The sequence below is a fragment of the Mustela putorius genome, unplaced genomic scaffold, assembly GCF_011764305.1.
Source record: "Mustela putorius furo isolate JIRA1106 unplaced genomic scaffold, ASM1176430v1.1 tig00000281_pilon_pilon_pilon, whole genome shotgun sequence".
Taxonomy (NCBI): domain Eukaryota; kingdom Metazoa; phylum Chordata; class Mammalia; order Carnivora; family Mustelidae; genus Mustela; species Mustela putorius.
In genome coordinates, this window is record NW_025421343.1 from 15,573,959 (window position 1) to 15,601,446 (window position 27,488).

Below are 27,488 nucleotides of genomic sequence, written 5' to 3' on the forward strand. Positions count from 1 at the left end.
TATTGTTCCAGCCAGGAAGGGACTGCCTCTTCCAAAATTCGCTAATTCCCAGAGGCAGAGGCAGTAAAAGACTTGCCCAAGGGCATATGCTTGATATGCAAGCCAGACAATCCTGAGCCCTAATCCTTACTCTCTTCCTTTCTTTTTTTTTTTTTTTATTAATTTTTTATTTTTTATAAACATATTTTTTATAAACATATATTTTTTATAAACATATATTTTTATCCCCAGGGGTACAGGTCTGTGAATCACCAGGTTTACACACTTCACAGCACACACCAAATCACATACCCTCCCCAATGTCCATAATCCCACCCCCTTCTCCCAAACCCCCTCCCCCCGGCAACCCTCAGTTTGTTTTGTGAGATTAAGAGTCACTTATGGTTTGTCTCCCTCCCAATCCCATCTTGTTTCATTTATTCTTCTTCTACCCACTTAAGCCTCCATGTTGCATCACCACTTCCTCATATCAGGGAGATCATATGATAGTTGTCTTTCTCTGCTTGACTTATTTCGCTAAGCATGATACGCTCTAGTTCCATCCATGTTGTTGCAAATGGCAAGATTTCATTTCTTTTGATGGCTGCATAGTATTCCATTGTGTATATATACCACATCTTCTTGATCCATTCATCTGAGGAGAAGCTGTTAGAACCTGAAGAAGGAAAGAGAAAAAGTGAAGATTGACAAGACCAGGGAAGTAAAGTATGATTGTGGGGCAGGGTGAAGGGCCTCAGGAGGTGAGTGGTCATGAATCAAAGTTGGAGCCGTCGGGATTGCTGTGTGTTTTTCTCCAGGAGGCATGTGGAGGTTTGGGACTTTGCTACATGAAATGAAACAATGGAAGGCTGAGGAAGATCTTGCGTATAGGGGGTTGTTATAAAGAAGGATCATGGATTTCAGCTGAGGAAGGAGGGAAATGAGACATGAAGGGCTTAAAGACAAGAAAATATAGGAAGGCCAATAGATTCACTAAAAGTTAATTTTCAGAAAACAGTAAAATTATGACTCTCATTGAGAGATAGTAATGATGAACACGTGTTGAATTATTTTACTCATATGCTGTGAGGGAACTCGGAAGATGTAACTGGTTCAAAGGAAAAGCCAAAACACACAGATATATATGGAGTAAAGAAATGTAGTGCAGAGAAAGGCAAGCTGGTTCTCCAAGGTGAGGTGAGACATCCGTTAAGTCACTACCAGACAGTACAGAATCATCCATCTATCAGTTATCAACAGTTTATAAAAAGTTGCGATATAGCTCAAAGATAAAGACCAGGTTTGGACCCTGGTTACCTGGAAAGGTACACTACAGAGAAGCCAAATTTTCCATGGAAACACAACATATATTTTTCCTATAGATGTCATGTCTTACTGTAATGAAAGCCAGAAATTATTGGCGGAGGCATACCCAGTGTATAGCGCTGCAGAGTTCTTAGAATGGGTCTAGGCTGAGATACTCAACATTTAAAAAAACCCTTTATTTATTTATTTGAGAGAGAGAGAGAGAGAGAGAGAGAGAGCAGGCATACCTGACTCATGAGCTGGGGGAGATGTAAAGGGAGAGAGAGAAGCAGACTCCCCGCTGAGCAGGGCTCCATCCCAGGACCCCAGGATCATGGCCTGAGCTGAAGGCAGAGGCTCAACTGACTGAGCCACCTAGGCACCCCTGATATGCTCAGCATTGTAATGGTGGAGAACTTGTCATGATTTTCTGATGGTGCACCTAAGGCATGGCCACGCCAGTGACTGATCAAGATTGGGTGGGGAAGAGACAATTGGAGGAGGAACAGCCAAACAACTGAGAGAGCAGGTAATGGAAGGTCATATATTGAGTACCCTGAAACCACCAGGAATTGTGACAGGCTGTGAGAGGCTCTAGGAGGTGGGAGCTAAAATATTCCAGAAACCAGGAGAGACTTTGGGGCTGGTGTTTGTCTGCCGCAAGGGGTGATCCTAGAGTGGCATAGTCTACCTATCTTGATTTCAAACACTGTTCTTCCACTTTTTAGGCAGGCCTAGAAGTCTAGAAGAGGCAGAAGGGGGCGACAGAAGCTCAGTGAGCAGGCTGCTAGGGAAACACAGAAGCTCAGCACACTTTTAGAAGAGACAGGGTCTACTGTGCATCTCAGTGGTTTGGAGGGCGAGTGTTGAGGGAGAAGGTGTCCAGGTGGTGAGTTTTATCTCACTGTGTTTTATCTCACAGTTTTATCTCCTGTGTTCCATATTTTTTGTTTGCCTCACTCTTATAATCTGTTTTGCTTTTCTTTCCAAATTTAAGATGTTTTCTAGTGACTAAAGCAGCCTGCTCTTTGCTCCTGGTTTTGCACTAGAAGTCTTTTTTTTTTTTTTATAAAGTTAAAAATACGTTGGGAAAAAATGATGTGCATTGGTTCCAGCACAAGGATAGACCTATATCTAGTGTTTTCTCCTTCATGAGATTTTTTTCTCTGGATTAAAATTTGAATAGTAAAGTCAGGACCTCGATCTGGAAACCAGATTTCTACATATTTCTACATCTTTCTACATATAAATGAAATCATATGATGTTTGCCTTTCTCTGGACTTACTTTACCTCACAATATCCTATTGGTCCATCCATGCTGTGCCAAATGGCTAGATTTCATTCTTTTTATGGCTGAGTAAAATTTCATTGTATATACGGACATCGTCTTTACAGGATTAGGAGCTTATTCCTGCTATGGGTTTACAAGTCTGGGAGCTTGAAGAAAAAGTTCACTAATCATTCTCAGCCATATTTCCTTTGAGGTTAGTGTGTATAGAATGTTATCAAAAGAATACAGCACAAAGATAGTGTAACTGGGAAAGAAGAAATTCAAAGAGTGGGAAAATAAGCAATAATAAATTATGAACAATATCAAATATTATCCTACTGAAAATATCACAAACTTTGTTAGCTCAAAAATGTATGTAATTGGGGCGCCTGGGTGGCTCAGTGGGTTAAGCCTCTGCCTTCAGCTCAGGTCATGATCTCAGGGTCCTGAGATCGAGCCCTGCATCGGGCTCTCTGCTCGGCAGGGAGCCTGCTTCCTCCTCTCTCTCTGCCTGCCTCTCTGCCTACTTGTGATCTCTCTCTCTCTGTCAAATAAATAAATAAAATCTTTTAAAAAAATGTATGTAATTGTGTTGCCACAAATATGCCTCAGGTTTCTGACCCTCAGGCTGAGTAATTGTTCCTGACCTCTACACACAAGCCAGGAGTGTCAGGTTAAGGTTCATGGCAGCTCTGCCTGCCAGCTCACTGTTTAGCCGACAGGCTGATCATGTCCCACAGCTGGTTGTGCCCCTCTGAGACTGTTGCTGCCAAGGGGCCAGGACTCGGGCCAGAGCACTCAGCTGCACGTTACTGCCCTGAGTTCCCCAGCACCTGCCTCTGACGCCAGCTCAGAGCCTCTGCTGTGCCCGCTCTCTGCTCAGGCAACACACGTGCCCAGTGGGGACGACCAAACAGAGAGGTTTGTGTTCGGGCCTGAACCACTGTGGGAGGAGCATGTGTACCTTGCTCGCAGAAATAAACTCCCATATCGTCAGCCTCCACCCTGCTGATTCTCAGGGTGAAATCGGTCCCTGACCCGCTGCCACTGAACCTGTCTGGGACCCCAGTGAAACGGTTGGAAACCTTGTAGATCAGGCCCTGTGGGGACTGGCCTGGCTTCTGCAGGTACCAGTGCAAATAGGTGTTTCCATTACTGTGTACGAGGCTCTGACTGGCCCTGCAGGAGATGGAGACCGGCTCTCCAGGGGTGACTGACAGTGAGAGTGGAGTCTGTGTCAGCACGACCTCCCCACTGGATCCTACAACAATGAGAGATAAGTACAGGTTATGGAAAAACATTATGAGCCATTATTATGACTTACCATTTCATTTATATTAGGCTAAATCATATTTTGTGATTGGATTCCTACTGTAAATATATCCAGTTTCCATGGATAACCCGAGAATTGCAGGGCACCGAGTGGCCACAATTATTTTTCAGCATCTCATTAAACACTGTGTTTTGTTCCCTTTAATTTCCATTAATTTTCACGGATTTCAAAACTAAATTCCCCTCTTAAAGGGCAATCTCACCTCTGCACAGAGTACAGATAGGGAGTAACAGCACCCAGACAGCTCACCCTCCCCACCCCAATCTCCCATCTCCTCCCTGCTCTGCTCTTACCTGGGACCCAGAGCATCAGCAGCCCCAGGAGCTGAGAAGGGAACCTCATTTTGAGATGCTGAACTGATGAGTCCTAGTAAGTAAACACAAGGTCAGAGCTGACCTTTATGTCAGACTTCCAAGGTAAGGTCCTCCCCATGGGACGATATGCAAATCTTGTGGTGGGTATGGCAGAGAGAAAAGAGCCAAAGGCAGGGCTCAGGTCTCTCTCCTGGGAGAGCAGTAACTTAAAATGGCTTCTGTGTTTTCAGGGAAACTAACAGACAAATTCACTTCTGCCTGGGAAGCAGGATCTCTCTGTGATAATCAGGATCTGTGGCATGACACAGTGGTCATAGCCCTGCCTTCTGAGAAAGCTCCAGAGACCTTGACTATACAAGCAGGCATGTCCAGAGGCCATCCTGCCTGGATTCCTGTCAGCTAATGTGCAGGAGGAAACAGATCCCACTCCAGCTGATTAGCCAGCAATCTCCAGATCCCAGGATAAACTGGGGAGAGATCAGGAGTCTCTGGGATCTGCTGTTTCCAGGTTAATGGTTTAGGCAATTTATTAATGAGTTATTAATGAATTAAACTCACCCTGGGACCTCGTGAATTATCTACTCTTTGAGAACATGAAAGTGAGAGGAGCTTGACAGGTAGAAAAGAATCTCTCACTTACACAAGAAGAACTCATAGTCCTGCAGAAGAGAATAGGAAAGAAGACAGAATTATAAGCTTCAGGCAGTGTATGAAGTTTGTGGTAACCGATTGGTACAATGTGGTGTGTATCCTGTCAAAGTTTTGTCTCCCTTCCCAGAGACACTGATAGATGGATAGGTGGAGAGTAGGCAAGACACAGATGATAGAACATACATACTATATGGTACATATTAGATAAGGTGGACACACTTTCACACACACCATATCAAACAGAGTGATTTCTTTTTTCATTCATTTATTTATTTATTTATTTTTTATTTTTTATTTTTATAAACATATATTTTTATCCCCAGGGGTACAGGTCAGTGAATCACCAGGTTTACACACTTCACAGCACTCACCAAAGCACATACCCTCCCCAATGTCCATAATCCCACCCCCTTCTCCCAAATCCCCTCCCCCCAGCAACCCTCAGTTTGTTTTGTGAGATTAAGAGTCACTTATGGTTTGTCTCCCTCCCAATCCCATCTTGTTTCATTGATTCTTCTCCTACCCACTTAAGCCCCCATGTTGCATCACCACTTCCTCATATCAGGGAGATCATATGATAGTTGTCTTTCTCTGCTTGACTTATTTCGCTAAGCATGATACACTCTAGTTCCATCCATGTTGTCGCAAATGGCAAGATTTCATTTCTTTTGATGGCTGCATAGTATTCCATTGTGTATATATACCACATCTTCTTGATCCATTCATCTGTTGATGGACATCTAGGTTCTTTCCATAGTTTGGCTATTGTGGACATTGCTGCTATAAACATTTGGGTGCACGTGCCCCTTTGGATCACTGCGTTTGTATCTTTAGGGTAAATACCCAGTAGTGCAATTGCTGGGTCATAGGGCAGTTCTATTTTCAACATTTTGAGGAACCTCCATGCTGTTTTCCAGAGTGGCTGCACCAGCTTGCATTCCAAACAACAGTGTAGGAGGGTTCCCCTTTCTCCGCATCCTCGCCAGCATCTGTCATTTCCTGTCTTGTTGATTTTAGCCATTCTGACTGGTGTGAGGTGATATCGCATTGTGGTTTTGATTTGTATTTCCCTGATGCCGAGTGATATGGAGCACTTTTTCATGTGTCTGTTGGCCATCTGGATGTCTTCTTTGCAGAAATGTCTGTTCATGTCCTCTGCCCATTTCTTGATTGGATTATTTGTTCTTTGGGTGTTGAGTTTGCTAAGTTCTTTATAGATTCTGGACACTAGTCCTTTATCTGATATGTCGTTTGCAAATATCTTTTCCCATTCTGTCAGTTGTCTTTTGATTTTTTTAACTGTTTCCTTTGCTGTGCAAAAGCTTTTGATCTTGATGAAATCCCAATAGTTCATTTTTTCCCTTGCTTCCCTTGCCTTTGGCGTTGTTCCTAGGAAGATGTTGCTGCAGCTGAGGTCGAAGAGGTTGCTGCCTGTGGTCTCCTCAAGGATTTTGATGGATTCCTTTCTCACATTGAGGTCCTTCATCCATTTTGAGTCTATTTTTGTGTGTGGTGTAAGGAAATGATCCAATTTCATTTTTCTGCATGTGGCTGTCCAATTTTCACAGCACCATTTATTGAAGATGCTGTCTTTTTTCCATTGGACATTCTTTCCTGCTTTGTCGAAGATTAGTTGACCATAGAGTTGAGGGTCTATTTCTGGGCTCTCTATTCTGTTCCATTGATCTATGTGCCTGTATTTGTGCCAGTACCATGCTGTCTTGATGATGACAGCTTTGTAATAGAGCTTGTAATAGAGCTTTGTAATAGAGCTTGAAGTCTTGAATTGTGATGCCACCAACGTTGGCTTTCTTTTTCAATATCCCTTTGGCTATTCGAGATCTTTTCTGGTTCCATATAAATTTTAGAATTATTTGTTCCATTTCTTTGAAAAAGATGGAGGGTACTTTGATAGGAATTGCATTAAATGTGTAGATTGCTTTAGGTAGCATAGACATTTTCACAATATTTATTCCTCCAATCCAGGAGCATGGAACATTTTTCCATTTCTTTGTGTCTTCCTCAATTTCTTTCATGAGTACTTTATAGTTTTCTGAGTATAGATTCTGTGCCTCTTTGGTTAGGTTTATTCCTAGGTATCTTATGGTTTGGGGTGCAATTGTAAATGGGATTGACTCCTTAATTTCTCTTTCTTCTGTCTTGCTGTTGGTGTAAAGAAATGCAACTGATTTCTGTGCGTTGATTTTATATCCTGACACTTTACTGAATTCCTGTATAAGTTCTAGAAGTTTTGGAGTGGAGTCTTTTGGGTTTTCCACATATAGTATCATATCATCTGCGAAGAGTGATAATTTGACTTCTTCTTTGCCGATTTGGATGCCTTTAATTTCCTTTTGTTGTCTGATTGCTGAGGCTAGGACCTCTAGTACTATGTTGAATAGCAGTGGTGATAATGGACATCCCTGCCGTGTACCTGACCTTATCGGAAAAGCTTTCAGTTTTTCTCCATTGAGAATGATATTTGCGGTGGGTTTTTCATAGATGGCTTTGACGATATTGAGGTATGTGCCCTCTATCCCTACACTTTGAAGAGTTTTGATCAGGAAGGGATGCTGTACTTTGTCAAATGCTTTTTCAGCATCTATTGAGAGTATCATATGCTTCTTGTTCTTTCTTTTATTGATATGTTGTATCACATTGACTGATTTGCGGATGTTGAACCAACCTTGCAGCCCTGGAATAAATCCCACTTGGTTATGGTGAATAATCCTTTTAATGTACTGTTGAATCCTATTGGCTAGAATTTTGTTGAGTATTTTCGCATCTGTGTTCATCAAGGATATTGGTCTATAGCTCTCTTTTTTGGTGGGATCCTTGTCTGGTTTGGGGATCAAGGTGATGCTGGCCTCATAAAATGAGTTTGGAAGTTTTCCTTCCATTTCTATTTTTTGGAGCAGTTTCAGGAGAATAGGAATTAGTTCTTCTTTAAATGTTTGGTAGAATTCCCCCGGGAAGCCATCTGGCCTTGGGCTCTTGTTTGTTTGGAGATTTTTAATGACTGTTTCAATCTCCTTACTGGTTATGGGTCTGTTCAGGCTTTCTATTTCTTCCTGGTTCAGTTGTGGTAGTTTATATGTTTCTAGGAATGCATCCATTTCTTCCAGATTGTCAAATTTATTGCCGTAGAGTTGCTCATAGTATGTTCTTATAAGAGTTTGTATTTCTTTGGTGTTAGTTGTGATCTCTCCTCTTTCATTCATGATTTTATTTATTTGGGTCCTTTCTCTTTTCTTTTTGATAAGTCAGGCCAGGGGTTTATCAATTTTATTAATTCTTTCAAAGAACCAGCTCCTACTTTCGTTGATTTGTTCTATTGTTTTTTTGGTTTCTATTTCATTGATTTCTGCTCTGATCTTTATGATTTCTCTTCTCCTGATGGGCTTAGGGTTTCTTTCTTGCTCTTTCTCCAGCTCCTTTAGGTGTAGGGTTAGGTTGTGTACCTGAGACCTTTCTTGTTTCTTGAGAAAGGCTTGTACTGCTATATATTTTCCTCTCAGGACTGCCTTTGTTGTGTCCCACAGATTTTGAACCGTTGTGTTTTCATTATCATTTGTTTCCATGATTTTTTTCAATTCTTCTTTAATTTCCCGGTTGACCCATTCATTCTTTAGAAGGATGCTGTTTAGTCTCCATGTATTTTGGTTCTTTTCAAACTTCCTTTTGTGGTTGAGTTCTAGCTTTAGAGCATTGTGGTCTGAAAATATGCAGGGAATGATCCCAATCTTTTGATACCGGTTGAGTCCTGATTTAGGACCGAGGATGTGATCTATTCTGGAGAATGTTCCATGTGCACTAGAGAAGAATGTGTATTCTGTTGCTTTGGGATGAAATGTTCTGAATATATCTGTGATGTCCATCTGGTCCAGTGTGTCGTTTAAGGCCTTTATTTCCTTGCTGATCTTTTGCTTGGATGATCTGTCCATTTCAGTGAGGGGAGTGTTAAAGTCCCCTACTATTATTGTATTATTGTTGATGTGTTTCTTTGATTTTGTTATTAATTGGTTTATATAGTTGGCTGCTCCCACGTTGGGGGCATAGATATTTAAAATTGTTAAATCCTCTTGTTGGACAGACCCTTTGATTATGATATAGTGTCCTTCCTCATCTCTTATTATAGTTTTTGGCTTAAAATCTAATTGATCTGATATAAGGATTGCCACTCCTGCTTTCTTCTGATGTCCATTAGCATGGTAAATTCTTTTCCACCCCCTCACTTTAAATCTGGAGGTGTCTTCTAGCTTAAAATGAGTTTCTTGGAGGCAACATATAGATGGGTTTTGTTTTTTTATCCATTCTGATAGCCTGTGTCTTTTGACAGGGGCATTTAGCCCATTAACATTCAGGGTAACTATTGAGAGATATGAATTTAGGGCCATTGTATTGCCTGTAAGGTGACTGTTACTGTATATGGTCTCTGTTCCTTTCTGATCTGCCACTTGTAGGCTCTCTCTTTGCTTAGAGGACCCCTTTCAATATTTCCTGTAGAGCTGGTTTGGTGTTTGCAAATTCTTTCAGTTGTTGTTTGTCCTGGAAGCTTTTAATCTCTCCTTCTATTTTCAATGATAGCCTAGCTGGATATAGTATTCTGGGCTGCATGTTTTTCTCGTTTAGTGCTCTGAAAATATCATGCCAGCTCTTTCTGGCCTGCCAAGTCTCTGTGGATAAGTCAGCTGCCAATCAAATATTTTTAGCATTGTATGTTACAGACTTCTTTTCCCGGGCTGCTTTCAGGATTTTCTCTTTGTCACTGAGACTTGTAAATTTTACTATTAGGTGACGGGGTGTGGGCCTATTCTTATTGATTTTGAGGGGCGTTCTCTGAACCTCCTGAATTTTGATGCTTGTTCCCTTTGCCATATTGGGGAAATTCTCCCCAATAATTCTCTCCAGTATACCTTCTGCTCCCCTCTCTCTTTCTTCTTCTTCTGGAATCCCAATTATTCTAATGTTGTTTTGTCTTATGGGGTCACTTATCTCTCGAATTCTCCCCTCGTGGTCCAGTAGCTGTTTGTCCCTCTTTTGCTCAGCTTCTTTATTCTCTGTCATTTGGTCTTCTATATCACTAATTCTTTCTTCTGCCTCATTTTCCTAGCAGTGAGAGCCTCCATTTTTGATTGCACCTCATTAATAGCTTTTTTGATTTCAACTTGGTTAGATTTTATTTCTTTTATTTCTCCAGAAAGGGCTTTTATATCTCTCAAGAGGGTTTCTCTAATATCTTCCATGCCTTTTTTGAGCCCGGCTAGAACCTTGAGAATTGTCATTCTGAACTCTAGATCTGACATATTACCAATGTCTGTATTGATTAGGTCCCTAGCCTTCGGTACTGCCTCTTGTTCTTTTTTTTGTGTTGAATTTTTCCGTCTTGTCATTTTGTCCAGATAAGAGTATATGAAGGGGCAAGTAAAATACTAAAAGGGTGGCAACAACCTCAGGAAAATATGCTTTAACCAAATTAGAAGAGATTCAAAATCGTGAGGGGGGAGAAAGGGAATAAAAAGAGGTTCAAAAAGGAAGAAAGAAAAAAAAAGAAAAAAGAAAAAAAAAGAATTTAAAAAAAAGAAAACACCTAAGAAAAATATAGAAAAGAAAAAAATATATATTAGATAAAGTAGTAAAAAGTCATTAAAAAAGAAAAAGGTAACAGTTAAAAAAAATTTTTTTACCCGAAGGCGAGAAAAAGAAACAAAAAATGAAAAAGAAAAAATTAAATTAACTGCAAGACTAAAAAAAAAATCACAGGAAAAAAGCCTTGAGTTCCGTGCTTGGCTTTCTCCTCCTCTGGAATTCTGCTGCTCTCCTTGGTATTGAAACTGCACTCCTTGGTAGGTGAACTTGTTCTTGGCTGGATTTCTTGTTGATCTTCTGGGGGAGGGGCCTGTTGTAGTGATTCTCAAGTGTCTGCCCCAGGCGGAATTACACCGACCTTACCCAGGGCCGGGGTGAGTAATCCGCAGGGTTTGCTTTCAGGAGCTTTTGTTCCCTGAGTGCTTTCCGTAGAGTTCCGGAGGACGGGAATACAAATGGCGGCCTCCTGGTCTCCGGCCCGGAGGAGCCGAGAGCCCAGGGCCCCACTCCTCAGTGCGCCCTTAGAGAACAGCGCCCAGTTACTCCCGTCTGCCTGACCTCCGGCCGCACTCCGAGCTCACCGAGCCTGTGACTGGTTCAAGGTCACCCCGAGCTGCAAGCTTACTGTCAGCTCTGTCTCTGTAGCCGGCTTTCCCGTTCCAATACCCGCAAGCTCTGCGACACTCAGACACCCCCGATCCTTCTGTGACCCTGCGGGACCTGAGGCCACGCTGACCCCGTGTGGGCTTTGCCCCGGGTAGCCTCTGGAGCGATGTCCCTCAGCGGAACAGACTTTTAAAAGTCCTGATTTTGTGCGCCGTTGCTCCGTGGCTTGCCGGGAGCTGGCCCCTCCCCCCGGGGTCTATCTTCCCGTCGCTTTGGATTCACTTCTCCGCCGGTCCTACCTTTCAGAATGTGGTTTTTTTTCTGTTTCCAGAATTGCTGTTCTTCTTCTCTTCGATCTGCCGATGGATTTTCAGGTGTTTGCAATCTTTAGATAAGCTATCTAGCTGATCTCAGGCCAGCTGAAGTAGTCTCAGCCTGCTACTTCTCCGCCATCTTGACTCCTCTTTCCACAAAACTACTTTTGTGAGGAGTTAAGTCATTTTTTAAGAAATGGTTCATCATGTTTAGATACATGAAAATTTATAGTTCAATTACTTAATCAGAAAAGCATTATAATGTTTTCACAGACTATAAAATATTCCAAACAATTCAAAGTTTTTTTTTCTTTTCCATCAGAAAAAAACATTTTCAAAATTAAAAATTATAGAAAAGTATTTGAGATCTTGTATTTGCCAAAAAACAGTGTTATTTTCAAATACATATAAAAATTGAGTTTGCTAGGGACGCCTGGGTGGCTCAGTTGGTTAAGCAGCTGCCTTCGGCTCAGGTCATGATCCCAGGGTCCTGGGATTGAGTCCCACATCAGGCTCCTTGCTCAGCAGAGAGCCTGCTTCTCCCTCTGCCTCTGCCTGCCTCTCTGTCTGCCTGTGCTCGCTCGCTCTCTCTCCCTCTGTCTCTGACAAATAAATACAATCTTTAAAAATAAAAATTGAGTTTGCTAAAAGTACAAAATTTGATGCCATAAGAAATGAAATTGCCAAAATCAATCCAGAAAAATCTTATATTCAGTCAAAATATCAGATTAATAAAGTCTTACCATCTATTATACATATTTAGTATTATTTAAAATTATAATACACAAATATTATTCTTGCAAGTTCATCTGTTTGTAAGCTTATCACAAGCTTATTGTAATATTTGCAAGTTTATTGCCAGTATTACTTTGCCAGTTCTAACACACAAATATTATTTATGCAAATATTTATTTGTCTCTATTTACTCTAGTCCTGTGGGTCCGAGAACATCAGCCCTGCTGGCCAACAAAACCAGGTGGTCAAGGGGGGCTGGTGCACCAGACAAGTGCACAAGCTCTTTCCAAGGAAACACCAGGGACCTGGAGCTCAGCAGACAGAGAATGCAGAGCGCAAACACAGACTTCCTTGATTTCCAGGGAGGAATGCAGTCAGTCCATAAATGTGTTCTGAATTGGAAGCCTAACTGCCAGGCAGCAGCCTTTAAGATCTGAAAATAGGCTTCTTTGAGGTTAATACTGGGAGTTGGGCAGTTCTGTCTGCTCCCTGTTTCTTTGTTTACTGTTGTCCTGGAGGGTTTCCACACATAGCCCTGCTGGCTTCCAGATCAAGAGTTGTTTTGGGGCCGTTTCCTCAGGTGGAATTTTTTCAAGCTGGGACACTAGAAGTTGGGTCCAAACCCTTTGCTCTTCAGGGAGAAGCCGGGAGTTACAAGTTCCCTTCCAATGATATAGGGTTCTGTTGGAGGTGGATTTCATGCAAGAATGTGTCCCAGCTTTGTGGACGGGTTTCAGTGTGGATATGACCTCTTAAACCCAAAGTGTAGGAGTCCCTTGGCTAGTTTTTAAATGTCTCACAGTGGGAGTTGTCCCATGTTTAGCTGCGGGTTCCATGTGTCCATGGGAGGAGGTAAATTCAGAAGCCCCCTGGAATACCGACTCTGAACCAAAACTTCTTCTTCTTTGGATTCCTATGGAAGATGTTTGGATCATAGATTTTAAATGTTTCCTCTTTTTTGGTTTTAGCCTCGTTGACACACAGGGCTCTACTATTTCATCTATACAACATAGTCATTCAACAAGTTCATACATTATTCTATGGCCACATCTGTTACCATACAGTACTATTACAATACCATTGACTCAATTCCTTATGCTGTAAAAATATTAAATAAATAAATAAATAATTCTTCTTTCTGAACTTTTATTTTTCTGGAGAGCTGGTTGTCTGACACTGGCTAGCACAATAATGATGCAATGTAGGCTATCACTGTTTTCTCATGGTTCCATTTTTTCTATTTCTACCACCACTTTATTTCTACCAAAAAGCTTTTTAATTCCAATGAAGTCCTAATGGTTCATTTTTTGTCTTTGTTTCTCTGGCTTTTGGAGACACATCTAGCAAGAAGTAACTGTGGTCAAGGTCACAGAGGTTGCTGCCTGTGTTCTCCTCAAGGATTTTGATGGATTCCTGTCTCACATTGAGGTCTTTCATCCATTTTGAGTCTATTTTAGAGTCTAAGAAACTGGTCCAGTTTCATTCTTTTGCATGAAGATATCCAATTTACAGAACATCATTCATTGAGAGATTTTCATTTTTTCCAGTGGGTATTCTTTCATGGTTTGTCGAAAATTAGTTAACTGTAGAGTTGAGGGTCCATTTCTGGTTTCTCTATACTGTTCCATGGGCCTATGTGTCTGTTTTTGTGCCAGCACCATACTGTCTTAATGATGACAGCTTTGCAATAGAGTTTGAAGTCTGGAATTGTGATGCCCCCAGCTTTGGTTTCCTTTTACAACACTCCTTTGGCTATTGGGAGTCTTTTCTGGTTCCATATAAATTTTAGGATTATTTGTTCCAGAGGAAGATACAAATCAGCAGGGTGTGAGTGAGGAGGTCCTGGCTTATAAATCTCTGAGGTCTTTCCATTTCTCTAAGTTAGGCAGGCATAGGAGAGTGAAGGGGTGTATACAGCTGGTCCAGAGCATTATTTATGGCTTCCTGTTCAGACAGTCTTAATTCAATCCCATTAGTAAAGAAAGCCTTACAGGGCAGTGCAGACAGTAACTTTGTTGTAAGAATGACCTAAGTGGGGGGTGAGACCTGGGTGGTTTAGTCAGTTAAGTGTTCGCTTTCAGCTCAGGTCATGATCCCAGGGTCCTAGGATCAGGCACCATATCCGGCTCTCTGCTCAGTAAGGACCCTGCTTCTCCCTTTGCCTGCTGCTCTGCTTACTTGTGTTCTCTCTCTGACAGATAAATAAATAAAAATCTTAAACAAACAAAAACAAACAAACAAAAAAAGAGTAATGCTCTGAAGGAATGGCATTACATGTGCATTTTTCCCTTCATGACACAGGCTGCTGCCAAAACGGAGCCCATTGAGAACTGACTCATTCTCAAGACCCTGCTTTCCTCTTCCCTCTGAAAGCCAAGCATCTTCGGCAGTCAGCCAAGCTCAGGTACCACAGAGGGCAATGATGAGTTCTCCCAGACTCAGAAGCAGAGATCATGACCTTCAGGGTATCCAAGGGAGCACAGCTGGGGCCACAGCTGGAGTTTTTGTTGCTGTCTCTAACACTGTAGGTGGGTGGCTGTGCCCTGCTGGCAACAGTAGTTGGCTGCACCTTTGGCCTCCAGGCCACTGATGGTGAGACAGTTAAGAGTTCCCACCCACAGGTCCCTACTCAACAGGGTGTCTGCCTGAGAGTCTCAACATCTCCCTCGGCCACTACCCCCAGCAATAAATAGATAGATAAAATCTTTTTTTAAAAATGAGAGAATTGCCTTTGTGAGAATAAGTACACCTCGGAGAAATGGAGAGTAGAGAGAAGGGAGGTAGGAAAAGAGCTGGAGCAGAAATGAATGTGCAGGACACTGCCCAGGAAGGCTGGGAAACAGGGCCCATGGAAGGAAAAAGTGAGAGGGACACTACTTTCCACGTGGGAGATTCTGAATAGGAGAGCTCAAAGGTTTCATCCTAGGAAGGTTCAGAGTGGGAGGGTGATGGAGAGTGAAGAAAAGAGAATGAGGAAATAAAAGAGAAATGTCCCAGAGTCCAAGAGGAGCAGGAAGGGAGAACTGACCCGCTGGGTGTAAAGTTCACAACCCTTTGTCAGAAGCTAAAGACAGACATTCTTGGCTCACTCCTGCCATGGGACCCTGGGAAACATGCAGATTCTTAGGGCACAAAAACTCCCAACAGCATCCCTAAGACATCTTCACAGCATTTGTCTTCACTAACCTCCCACAAAAAGGGATGCAGGAGGGATGCCTGGGTGGCTCAGTCAGTTAAGTGGCTGCCTTCAGTTCAGGTCATGATCCCAGCATCCTGGGATGGAGTCCCGCATTGGGTTCCCTGCTCAGAAGGGAGCCTGCTTCTCCCTCTGCCTCCTTCTTCCCCTGCTTGTGCACCCTCTCTGTCTGACAAATTAATAAATAAAATTTTTTTTAAAAAAAGAGTGGGGGATGCAGGAAAAGTCCGAACACTTCATTTCCTGCCGTGCCTTACAAACCCTTCAAGGAGTAAGTCAGGAGAAGTGACTTCTCAGACAGATAGCAGAACACACATGTTCAGGGCTGAGCGAAGAGGAAGCAGCTGGTGCAGCAAAGCCTCCCTGACCAGGAGCAGGTTTGTGTTCGAGGCTGAAGCACTGTGGGTGGATAGTTATCATACTGCTGACAGTAATAGTTTCCCACATCTTCGGCCTGGAGGTTGCTGATGGTGAGGGTGAAGTCTGTCCCAGACCCACTGCCGCTGAACCGGTCTGGGATACCCGTGGCCCTGCTGGATGCATAATAGATGAGGAGCCTGGGAGACTGCCCAGGTTTCTGCTGGTACCAGGCTACATAGTTGCTAACACTTTGACTGGCTCTGCAGTTCAGGGTGACCCGCTGACCTGGAGACACAGCCAGGGAGCCTGGAGACTGAGTCATCGTGATGTCCCCACAGGCACCTGCAATCAGAAAAATGGTGATACAGACACACTTCATCCCAGTCACACTGAAATATGTCATTTCAAAAGTGCTTCCTAATGGTACCACATGGCAGTACATCATTGGGTCTATTTTGGAAATAACCAGTGTTTTTCATTATATATCTTAAAAAGTTGATTAATGACACTACTCCAGAAGGATTATGGCACTTTGCAGCTTCTCACCTGAGACCCACAGCAACAAGGATAGGAGGACCTGCCGCTGTGATACCATCTTGCTGCCCCTGCCTGCCTGACGCCGCTCAGCTCACATAGCAAAGGCCCCTTTTATACAGCCTGAGCCACTGGTCTGGGCCTGGAGGGACTTATGCAAAGCAGTCTGGGGGAACAGAAGCAAATCTCATAAGCAGAGGGTTGTGAAAGTGCCCAGTGGAAATGTAAGGAGCCAAAAATAACTCCAAAATAGAGTTGTATGAAGGAACACACAGAAGTCTATTTAGAAGCTCTGAGAACAACTAAGAAGTTCTAAAATGACAAACTGCTACAAGATCAAATAAAGAGCTTCCATTTTCAATTTAAAAATGTCTTTAAATGGGTTTAGTTTCCAGAAATGATGAGGTTCACCGTTCATACATTTACCCTGGTAAAATAACAAAATATGCTGGGAAACAAATAATGGGAGGCAGGGAAGGGCAAAAGAATTGGAAGGCACAAAAATAAAGAGGAGAACTTTGATCCCAACTTTTTATAAAACCTCTGACTGGAAAACATCAAGCTCTGAAAGCCATTTTTCTCCTGCAGATGGGTAAGGATGAGGCAAACACTTGACTTCAGGTCCCGGGCCTGTACAAGGACCAGAGAGATGAGAGATGGAAGACAGGCACAGAATTTCCTCACTCGGGGAGATATGTGGGACCCTATTGGACCTAAGGGAAGACTGAATCTTGAATTTTCATTATTTCATCTTTACAGCTCAATATTTCTGTTTTGTGTTGAATTAACCAATGAATGAAATCTAGGTGCTTTCAAGAAAATTCAGTTCCCTCCAGTGGTTTGAGAAGTCAGCGCAGGGTTGCTTGGGCACCATATAAACGTCCCTGCACCTGTTCCTCATCCTGCTGTTCCTTCTTAAACAGAGGGAAGGGGACAGGGGTGGGATTCCCTTAAGACACCAAGTACACAGTCCCGGTGAGAAGGACAGAGGTTGTGGAGGCTTCGGGAGCACTGCAAGTCCAACCATAACACTTTCGGGTCGCCATCTTTCCTCCGAGTGGGGCAGATGCCTGATTCGTCTTCTGGCAGATGGCACCCTGGCTGTTTTGTGGCTCCCCATAGCCACTGCACCATTTTGTGACATGAGCCATTTCCTAAACCCAGATAGAGCCTGTATCAAGCAGACCCTACCTGGGGATCCACACCTCACCCTCACAAAGTGTCGATTCACCCATCGTTTCGCCCCTCCATTTGCCTCTCATGATGGTTAATTTTATGTGTCAACTTAAGTAGGCTAGGGCATCCAGTGGAGTGGTCAATGCCCATTTAGATGTTACTGCTAACGTATTTTTTAGTGTGATGAGCATCTACATCAGTAGCCCTTATCACAACACAGAGTCCCCTTTCATGCTGCACAAAAAATTCACCACAGCCCTATTTTGGCTTCAAAAAGGAAAGAAAACTTTATTATTATTATAGAAAAACCAATAGAAACAGAAGGGGAAAGGAATCTGCACATACAGGAAGGGAATACTAGGCATGAAATGAGACTAAGGCCACTTTACCTCCTAATGGGTACTTACAACCCCCCACCTCACCAGCTGGGGAAGCCCTGTGAAGACAGCCAGGCTGGAGTCCCAACTGAGAGACCTGGGTAGAGCAACCTCCCCTCAGGGGACACTTGCAGTGGACCATCCCCACAAGGGCCATATTTATAGGGCAAATAATAGGGTTTGAAATTAAATATTGTTCACCTACGTGCAGTTTGGAGCAAGCCACATGTCCACATTGACATTTTCTGTATTTTCAAGGAGCCCGAGCTATGCGCGCCTGCATCCCCTCCTGGATCCCATTCCAGGGGGCCAGCCCTGACTGGAGAAGGAGGGAGACAAGGCTGTAGCTCTTGGTGTCCAGAACAGAAGAGTCATATTCCTGATGAACATATATGCAAAAATCCTCTACAAAATATTAGCAAACCAAATTCAATAATACGTTAAAAGGATCAGATACCATGATCAAGTAGGATTTATTCCAGAGATGCAAGGATTGTTCAATATCCATAAATCAATCAGCATGATATGTCGCATTAACAAAAATTGGTGTAAAACTCATAAGATTTTCTCAACAGATGCAGAAAAACTATTTGATAAAATTCAGTATGTATTGACCAAAAAAAGAAAAGAAAAGAAAAGAAAAGAAATACAAAGTATTATAGAGGATAAGAGAAAGAGGATATGAAGAGGATAAGGAGAAATACCCTCAGGTATTGTCGCTGGGGATGAAAATTGGTGCAGTCACTATGGAAAACAGTATGGAGTTTCCTCAGAAACTTAACAGTAGAATTACCCTATGATCCAGCAATTCCACTGCTAGGTATTTGAAAATATATATACACCACTGGGTGCATTGCAGCATTATTAAAACAGCCAAGATATGGAAACAACCTAAGTGTCCACTGATGGATAAATGGATAAAGAAGATGTGCTATACATGTGTACGCACACAATGAAATACTACTCAGCCATGAAAGGGAAGGGAATTTGCCATTTGGGACAACATGGATGTAACTTGAAAGTAATATGCTAAGTGAAATAAGGAAGAGAGAGAAAGACATTATGTATAATATCACTTCCATTTGGAATCTAAAACAGCCAAATGCATAGAAACAGAAGATAGATTGGGTGGTTGCCAGGGGATGGGTGGTGAGATAAATAGGGCAGATGTTGATCACAGGGTACAAACTCTGCATATAAAATAAATTCTGATGGTCTCATGTACAGCATGGTAACGGTAGTTAACAGTATGATATTGTACTTGAAAGTTACTAAGAGACTAGATCTTCAGTGTTCTCACAACTAAAAAGTAAATAAGTAAAACAAAAAGGATAATTATGTGAAGTGAAGGTTGCATTAACTCTCCTTATGTTGGTAACCATTTCACAATATAAACGTAGATCAAATTATCACATTGTATAAAACTTAAACTTACACAACCTTATACATCTATTCTATCTAGAAAAAAAATGTTGATGTCATTTCCTTCTGGCCCCCATGGTTTCTGAATAGAAATCCTCTGTCATTCAAGGTGTTTTCCTCTCTAGGTTAAGTATGATTTTTCTCTTTCAACCTATGATATTTTTTGTCATTTTCCTTTAGTGCTCAGAAATTTTAGGACAATGTGTCTTGACATGTATTTCTTCAGGTTTATGCTGTTGGGGGTCTGCTAAATGTGAAAAATTTTCAGCAATTACTTGTTCAAAATATTTTTTATCTCCATCCTCTCTCCCCACTCTTTCTAGGATTCCAGTGGCACAAATGTCAGATCTTTTGTTTGGTCCCACGTATCCCAGATACTGTGGGGTTTTGTTGCTGTTGGTTTGAATTGGGGGTTTTATTTTATTTTGTTTTGTTTTTAGCTTAATTTCTCTTTTTGGTTTAGACTGGGTCATTTCTTGCCTCCTATCTTTCCTCCTTTATCCTTCCACTCCCCTCCATCCAGACCCTTCCTAGCCAGGCACCCTGTAGGACATCCTTGTCCTTACTTCAGGCCACCTCACCAGCCTCATTAAGTCAATGACCATTTGGGCTCTTTGAGCGTCTACTAACCAAACATCTTATTTCATTACCGGATAGTATGGGAGCTCTCTGGTTTAACTTACATCAATGTATTATGCGAACCTGGGCAGAACCTGGAGTCCTTTCTCTGGTATTAGCTGCTTGGCAGGCCCTGTGTCTTTAATCAGATGTGGTAAGAAACAAAGACAGGAAAGCTATTACAATGCAGTAAGAAGTTTTTATCATACACATAGCCCTCTGGAAACAGAATACACAGCATACCACCTGGCAGCACCGGTAGTACCGAGGTGAGAAGAGCAGACAGAGAGAAGTACTGCTTGCCTGTATATTTTACTGCGTATTTCATGAGAAGTAATGGAGAAGGAAAGTCAAAAAGCTACTTAGACATAACACTGGAGAGTTTGAAAATTTCATCAGGCTGCAGACTATAAGTGTGCCCCTTGTCCTCTGGTACCCAGGGGGAATTTGGGTAGAGGGAAATGTCACAAATTGCTGGTCTCATTGAAAGGAAGAGAGTAAGGATTGGGGCTCAGGATTGTCTGGCTTGCATATCAAATGTATGCCTTTGGGAAAGTCTTTTACTGCCTCTGGGAATTAGCTAATTTTGGAACAGGCAGTCCCCTCCTGGCTGGAGCAACAAGAATGCAGAAATAAGAAAATAAGAAATAAGAAAATGCATTAGATATAAAGTCTCATGAGCCTGAAAATAGGAGCTTATTCAGGGGTGTTTGGGCAAGAGTGGTGAGTATTGTGGTGATCTGAAACTCTTGTCCCATAAATTAAATGTGCCTGCTGAATCTGCTTGGGTCCAATACTAAAGAAAATACTTTCTCCTTTCTGCGGTTGACTGCTGCTGGGCTACACCAATTCTTACAATCTGGTGTGACATTTCTGGTTTAGGAAGAACAGCTCTGTCACACAGTTAATTGATGTGCCGTGGACAAGTCTACCAGGGCCTAAGCTATGCTGGGAACTACTTGTTGAACACTGAATAGGTTGTTTTAGAGAAGGGCCAAGTCTTGCCAAAGAACCCGGAAGTCTATGCTATGAGTCTTCATCTGGTCTTGCCAGAGTGTCCACACCATCCTTCCTGGACACAAAAATGCACATAAAAACAACAATGGGAGAGGTCTTAGGGCCCACATAATAGGGCCACTTGCATTGTGATCTAAACCTGATACAGAGTCCCTCCTGGCTCTGCTCCGCTCTACACTAGTGACTTCAAAAGTGGTTAAAAACAGAATGATGTAGCTTTTCTAAGTGTGGATTGTGTTGTCTCAACACTCAACCCTTAAGGATGCTGTGTTTCAACCTCAGTGGTCAGAGGTACAAGATACAAGTACTTGTCCTTTACCTTGGAGAGGATGTGTCCGCATTCCTCAGATATCTAGACCCCCGACATAGCCACCAGGGAAGGGGGCCACATAAATTTGCATTCCACTGTTGGAACACATGTATTTTTGCAAGTTAGGAAAGTCCTCACCATATCTCGCTCATGGTGTGCAATTAACAGAATGCAATTGATAGAGTATGGCCTGGTGGGATGCTCTGGAGTATGTTTATACAATGAACTGTAGCAGAGAGCAGGGAGTTAATATAGACCTGCTCGAGTCTCAGGATGTGACCCCCTCTTCACTGCAGCAAAAGGGAATTTCGCCAGAGGAATGCATTAGATCATATGCCATGCCCCTTACTGGTAGACTTTGTAGTTGGCCCAGCATGGGGTAAGTACTTTCAAAACCTCCACATGGGCAGAAGAGGGAGACTTATCACCGCTAGTGAAGAATGGGGCTCCATGGGGGATTTTTTTTGACAAACTTAATTTTTGAGTGCGTAAGCAAAATGAATGTCCCATAATTTGCATATCTTCTTCCTCTTAGATCTGAAGTGTTTCTGCCATTCAAAGTCTTATACCAGAGTCTCTGGGTGTGTGGCATGAATACACTGGACCCATTGAAAGTAGCAAGATGGTGACTCCATCACAGTTCTTGGCCTTCTGCTCATCTGGGTTCCAGGTGAGAATACTTGGACAAAGCAGGTTAAAATGGGGTATGATTTTCCATCCCTGATTTTCTTTCTTCATTAGGAAACCTTCCACAGATGAATTTGGCTTATTTTAAAAATAAGTAGTATTGGGGCACCTGGGTGGCTCAGTGGGTTAAAGCCTCTACCTTCGGCTCAGGTCATGATCCCAGAGTCCTGGGATTGAGCCCCGCATTGGGCTCTCTGCTCAGCAGGAAGCTTGATTCCCTCTCTCTCTCTGCCTACTTGTAATCTCTGACTGTCAAATAAATAAATAAAATCTTAAAATAAAAAAGTAGTATTCTCTCCTACCTAACTAGATGCTGGTGACTTCCATGTACATATATCCTGAGACTCTGCTGATGTTTTCTGCGTGGTTTCAGCCTCCCATGGTGAGATTGTGCGGACCCAGTCTCCTGCCATCCTGTCCATGACTCCAAAAGAAGGAGTCACCATCACCTGATGGGCCAGTGAGAACATTAAGAAGTGGTTAGCCTGGTATCAGCAGGAGCCAGGGAGAGCTCCTAAGCAGCATCCAAGTTGGAAACTGGGGTCCCGTCATGGTTCAGCGGCAGTGGGTCTGGGATAAACTTCACCGTCACCACCAGCAGCCTGGAGCCTGAAGATGCTGGGACCTACTACTGCCTGCAGTCTAACAGCTACCTGCCCACAGTGTTGCAGGTCAGAACATAAACCACCAGGGAAGTAGATGTGAGGGGCTGGGCTATTCCCGCTGCTCCTCTGATGCCTGTACCCGCTCAGACAGTTTATCAGAGGCAGCCCCAATTTGGTCATCACTGGGGGCTTTGGGAGAAGGGCAAGGAGGCTCCTCAGCCCCTTGACTGACTCCCTTTCCCCCAGATCATTACACCTGAGGAGTGTGGGTTATGGCATCCGCTGGGGTTTATACAGCAAAAGAGAAGCCACTCTAGGTATTCCAAGCAGGAATTGCTTTCTATAAGGAAGTAATGTCTCTTTCAAAGGCCTGGGGATATAGTAATAAGGGAAGCAGACACTAGAAACAGTGATCCTTGATGATCCACCATAAGTCAGAGAATTTATACCATTGGAGATACAGGCTGCCTAACCATGTGGTCCTCAGGCCTGTCTAGGAGGGCCAGGGATGGAGAGGCTGATGCTCTAGCCACTGCAGACCATCCCCAGGTGATTCTCTGGTGCCTCACTTATCACTCACCTGCCTGCAGGTGTTGATGGAAGGCATTGAATCCTCCTCTTCTGACCTCCAGATCTAGGGTGTGGTGCCTCGTGAGCAACTCCATAAAGAACCATAGAGGAAAGGGGGCTCTGGGAAATGTGCTTCCAGAAGTGACGGTGGTGATGGGGAGCTGACAGAAGACAGCCTGAGATGATCACTGTTTTTACATCTCTCAGAAGTTTTCAGTTAGGGGAAGGCCACAGCATATGTTTGAATATGCTTCTAGCTATCATCATTAGTTCTGAATTCATAACAAGGAGATTTTGTTAAATGACTAAGGAAACAGAAGAATAAGGAAATTGTGCAATGTATATAGAAATAACGTGACAGTGACGGACTTCTGAGATTAAAAAAAACTAAGTGTGGGTCAAGCATTGTTTTTTCTTAATATAAGAATACGTTGTTGCTATTCTCTATTAATGAGAGCATCATCGACAACCCTGAAAGCCTGTGATACATGCAAAATAGCTTTCTCCACCTGATACCTACTCACACGGCTCTCCATTTTAACAAGATGGCAGGAGAGCTGTGTGAGCTTTAAGATGCTCTGCTGTATAGCATTTTTACTTATCCTCAAGTAGGCTCTCTTTAATTCTCTATTTTTGTGTAAGACATTTCTATTGAAAGCCACCTGTTGATTTAAGGCCACAGGTGGAAAACCCCTCCAGTTTAACTTTCTACCTCATACAAAATTAAATTACAAACTTCTTTGTAGACTGAAAATATTGAAAAATATAATTATTTGGAAAAAACAAGACCACATATCTTAAAAATTAAATAGAATAATGATTTGTAGAAATTTAAAGAATTACAAAGACCACAGTAAAAATAAATAGAAATTATATGCAGTTTGGTCAGAATAAATGGACTTGGATTTGTTTATTTTGTGGCTTCTGTACCCTTTACAGATTGCCATGAGAATGATGTGCCATGGGTAGTCACCACACTCTGTCTTGGCTCCAGATCAACCACAATCTATAGGCTAGTGAGCCATTCATCTTCCTGAACAAGAACCATGCAGCTGAGCCCTGAGTGCATTATCCAAATTATCGTCAACATGAACATCCATGACTATAGAAGCAAATGCTTAGTATGACAAGTACTGAGTATTTGACTTGTTCATTAAGTAAAATCTGACTAATGCAATTTTTACACATCTTCACATAGAAATCGACAGCCTTTATTAAATCCAATGACATAAAAAGGAATACTTGGAAATCCATTATAACAAGATGCAAAACAAAGAAATGTTTTTAAAAATATTTGAATTAAAAGTATAAAATTCACCCCATTGTAGAAACATCTAACTGAGATTAGTGAAAAAAATGTGTAGATCATTCAGACTTATTAAATGTAATTAAATCTAATGTTCATTCATATATATGTGAATGTGTGTCTATATGCATATATATGTATGATATACATACATGTAGATACAGTTCTCACAAACAACTAACCCCTCCATCAGGCTGACACATGCAGAATTGTCAGGTTATATCCCAGCTGTAATGAAGGATGGTTGATAAACTGATGCTCCAAGCAGCTCTCACCCCACACCCTCTTCCATAGGACTGTGGTTCACTGAAGACCCCAGAAAATGTCTGTCATAAGTATAGGTGACCGTTAGACATTCAAACGGTTACCCAGCCCTTGCTATTCTCACCTATAGAATCTCTTCTTGAACTGCAGAGTCATGGCTGTGGATGCCAAGCATAAAACCCATGGGAGAGACACAACTTCTCACAGAGCTAACAAGGAACCAGAACCCCTGATAGCAACTGCTTACACATCATGAGGAAGCCTCTATATGGGAAGGGGTCTTCTGAACATCATAGGAAAAAGATAATTGAGAGGAAACATTACAAAATGAAACATTATTCCTCAGCCCCATCCTCTTAGGAAGTGCTTCTCTAAGAAATTTCTTTATTGTTATGGAGTATGTGTGTGTATCTATTCATCTGAATGTCTGTCTGTGTGTCTTTCTGGGGAGAGAGAGAGAAGTATGATCGATAGTCACCAGATTGTAACAAATGGTTACCACAAAGGGCATCCTCACTGCCAAAAGCATAAATTCTGTCTTTGACCCTATTCTCTTCCCCAGGACTATGAGTTCTTGACTTGCGAGTGAGAGAATCTTTCCAACCCCTGTAGGTTTTTTACATTCATCTTCACATACAGAATAATACAGGAGGCCCCAGGATGAGTTCAATTCATTTTAAATCATTGAATTGTTTTAAACCATTAATCTGAAAGCACCAAATCCCAGAGACTCCTGAACCATCTCCAGTTCATCCTGGGATCTGGAGATCGCCGGTCAATCAGCCGGAGAGGGACTGGGATTGTTTCCTCCTGGACATTAGCTGACAGGAATCCAAGCAGGATGGCCATTCACCTCCCAGAATTGACTCTGGACACACGTGCCTCTATCATCAGAGTCTCTGGAGTTTTCTCAGAAGGCAGGTCTATGAGCACTGTGTCCTGCCACAGATCCCAATTATCGCAGGGAGATCCTGCTTCCCATGAAGGCAGTAGGGAATTTGTCTCTGTTGGTTTCCCTCCAAACACAGAAGTTACTGCACTCCCAGGAGAGGGACCTGAGCCCAGCCTTTGGCTCTTTCCTCTCTGCCACATCCACCACAAGATTTGCATATTGTCCCCTGGGGAGGACCTTGCCTTGGAAGTCTGACATAAAGGTCAGCTCTGAGCTTGTGTTTACTTACTAGGACTCATCAGTTCAGCTTCTCAAAATGAGGTTCCCTTCTCAGCTCCTGGGGCTGCTGATGCTCTGGGTTCCAGGTAAGAGCAGAAGGAGGATGAGGAAGGAGATTGGGGTGGGGAGGGTGAGCTGTCTGGGTGCTGGTAGTCCCTATGTGTGCTCTGTCCAGGGGTGAGATTGCCCTCAAGAAGGGGAATTTAGTTTTGAGATAGTGAAAGCTATGAGGAACTAAAGGGAATGAAGAACAGTGCTTTAGTGAGATGCTGAAAGAAAAAAATGTGGCCACTCTGTGCCCTGCAATTCTTGGGTTATCCATGGAATTTGGATATATTAGAGTAAGAATCAAATCGCAAAATATGATTTAGCCTAATATAAATGAAATTTAAGTTCTTAATAATAGCTCATAATGTTTCTCCATAACCTGTTCTTATCTCTCATTATTTTAGGATCCAGCGGGGAGGTCGTGCTGACACAGACTCCACTCTCGCTGTCCGTCACCCCCGGAGAGCCAGCCTCCATCTCCTGCAGGGCCAGTCAGAGCCTCGTACACAGTAATGGAAACACATATTTGAGCTGGTTCCGGCAGAAGCCAGGCCAGTCCCCACAGGGCCTGATCTACAAGGTTTCCAACCGTTTCACTGGGGTCCCAGACAGGTTCAGTGGCAGTGGGTCAGGGACAGATTTCACCCTGAGAATCAGCAGAGTGGAGGCTGATGATGTGGGAGTTTATTACTGCGGGCAAGGTACACACAAGCCGCCCACAGTGGTTCAGGCCCGAACACAAACCTCTCTGTTTGGTGGTCCCCACTGGGCACATGTGATGCCTGAGCAGGGAGCCAGCACAGCAGAGGCACTGAGCTGGCTCAGAGGCTCAGAGGCAGGTTCTGGGGAACTCAGGGCAGTAATGTGCAGCTGAGTGCTCTGGACTGAATCCTGGGCCCTGGGAGGCAACATCCTCAGGGGGGTATAACCAGCTCTAGAAAGGACGTGAGCAGCCTGTGGGCTGAGTGGTGGTGACCTGCCAGGGAGAGCCGCCCTGAACCTCACCATGGCCCTCCCAGCCTGTGTGCATGTGTCAGGGATGGTGACACAGGCTGAGCTTCAGAAACCTGAGCCATTTATGTGAAAGCACATCTATATACATTTGGAGCTAAACATGTTTGTCATATTGTTGGTGAGAGACTATTCAGTGTTGTTCGGAATTTATTATTTTTTATTTTCCCACTTTATGAACCTCCACTTTCCCAGTTTGACTAATGGCTCTGTTATGATGTTATCTAGATAGTATTCTATACACGCTATCCCCACAGGAAATATGCATGAGAAAACTTAGTAAAATTGTTTGGTGGTCAAGCACCCAAATAGACTATCGTAGTAAATTCATAGCAAATATAAACTCCTCCATCTGTTGAGAAGTAGTTGGCATTTACATTGAAATACTACTCAGCCAAGGAAATGGTATTTTGTTATTTGCAACAACATGGATGGACCTAGAAACTATAATGCTAAGCAAAACAAGTCAGACAGAGAAAAACAAATACCATATGTCTTTATTTATATGTAGAATCTACAAAGAAAACAAACAAATAAAAAACCCACAAACACAACTGACGCATGAATAAATAGAATCTTGACACGATACATTAACATTTTTCAAATGTGCACTCAACTGTTACCTCTCTCATGCACAGAACAGACAATTTCAATAAGGATCAAAGATATTAATGTTCCCTTTAGTTTTCTTTCCTCTTCATCTCTCATGTGCATCAAAT

At 42.7% G+C, this 27,488-nt stretch overlaps 2 gene segments (V, D, J or C); one reads left to right on the forward strand and one right to left on the reverse strand.

The window, feature by feature from the left end:
- LOC106004692 overlaps window positions 1-16,309 on the reverse strand; it is a 253,961-nt gene extending 237,652 nt beyond the window's left edge. Inside the window, 2 exon segments of the V gene segment in view lie at window positions 15,698-15,995; window positions 16,200-16,309. Of these exon segments, the coding sequence occupies window positions 15,698-15,995; window positions 16,200-16,248 (347 nt within the window).
- Window positions 16,310-25,698: 9,389 nt separating this feature from the next.
- On the forward strand, window positions 25,699-26,647 carry LOC123391781. The segment is given in 2 exon segments: window positions 25,699-25,796; window positions 26,163-26,647. Coding segments are annotated over 2 exon segments (519 nt in total).
- Window positions 26,648-27,488: the final 841 nt, after the last annotated feature.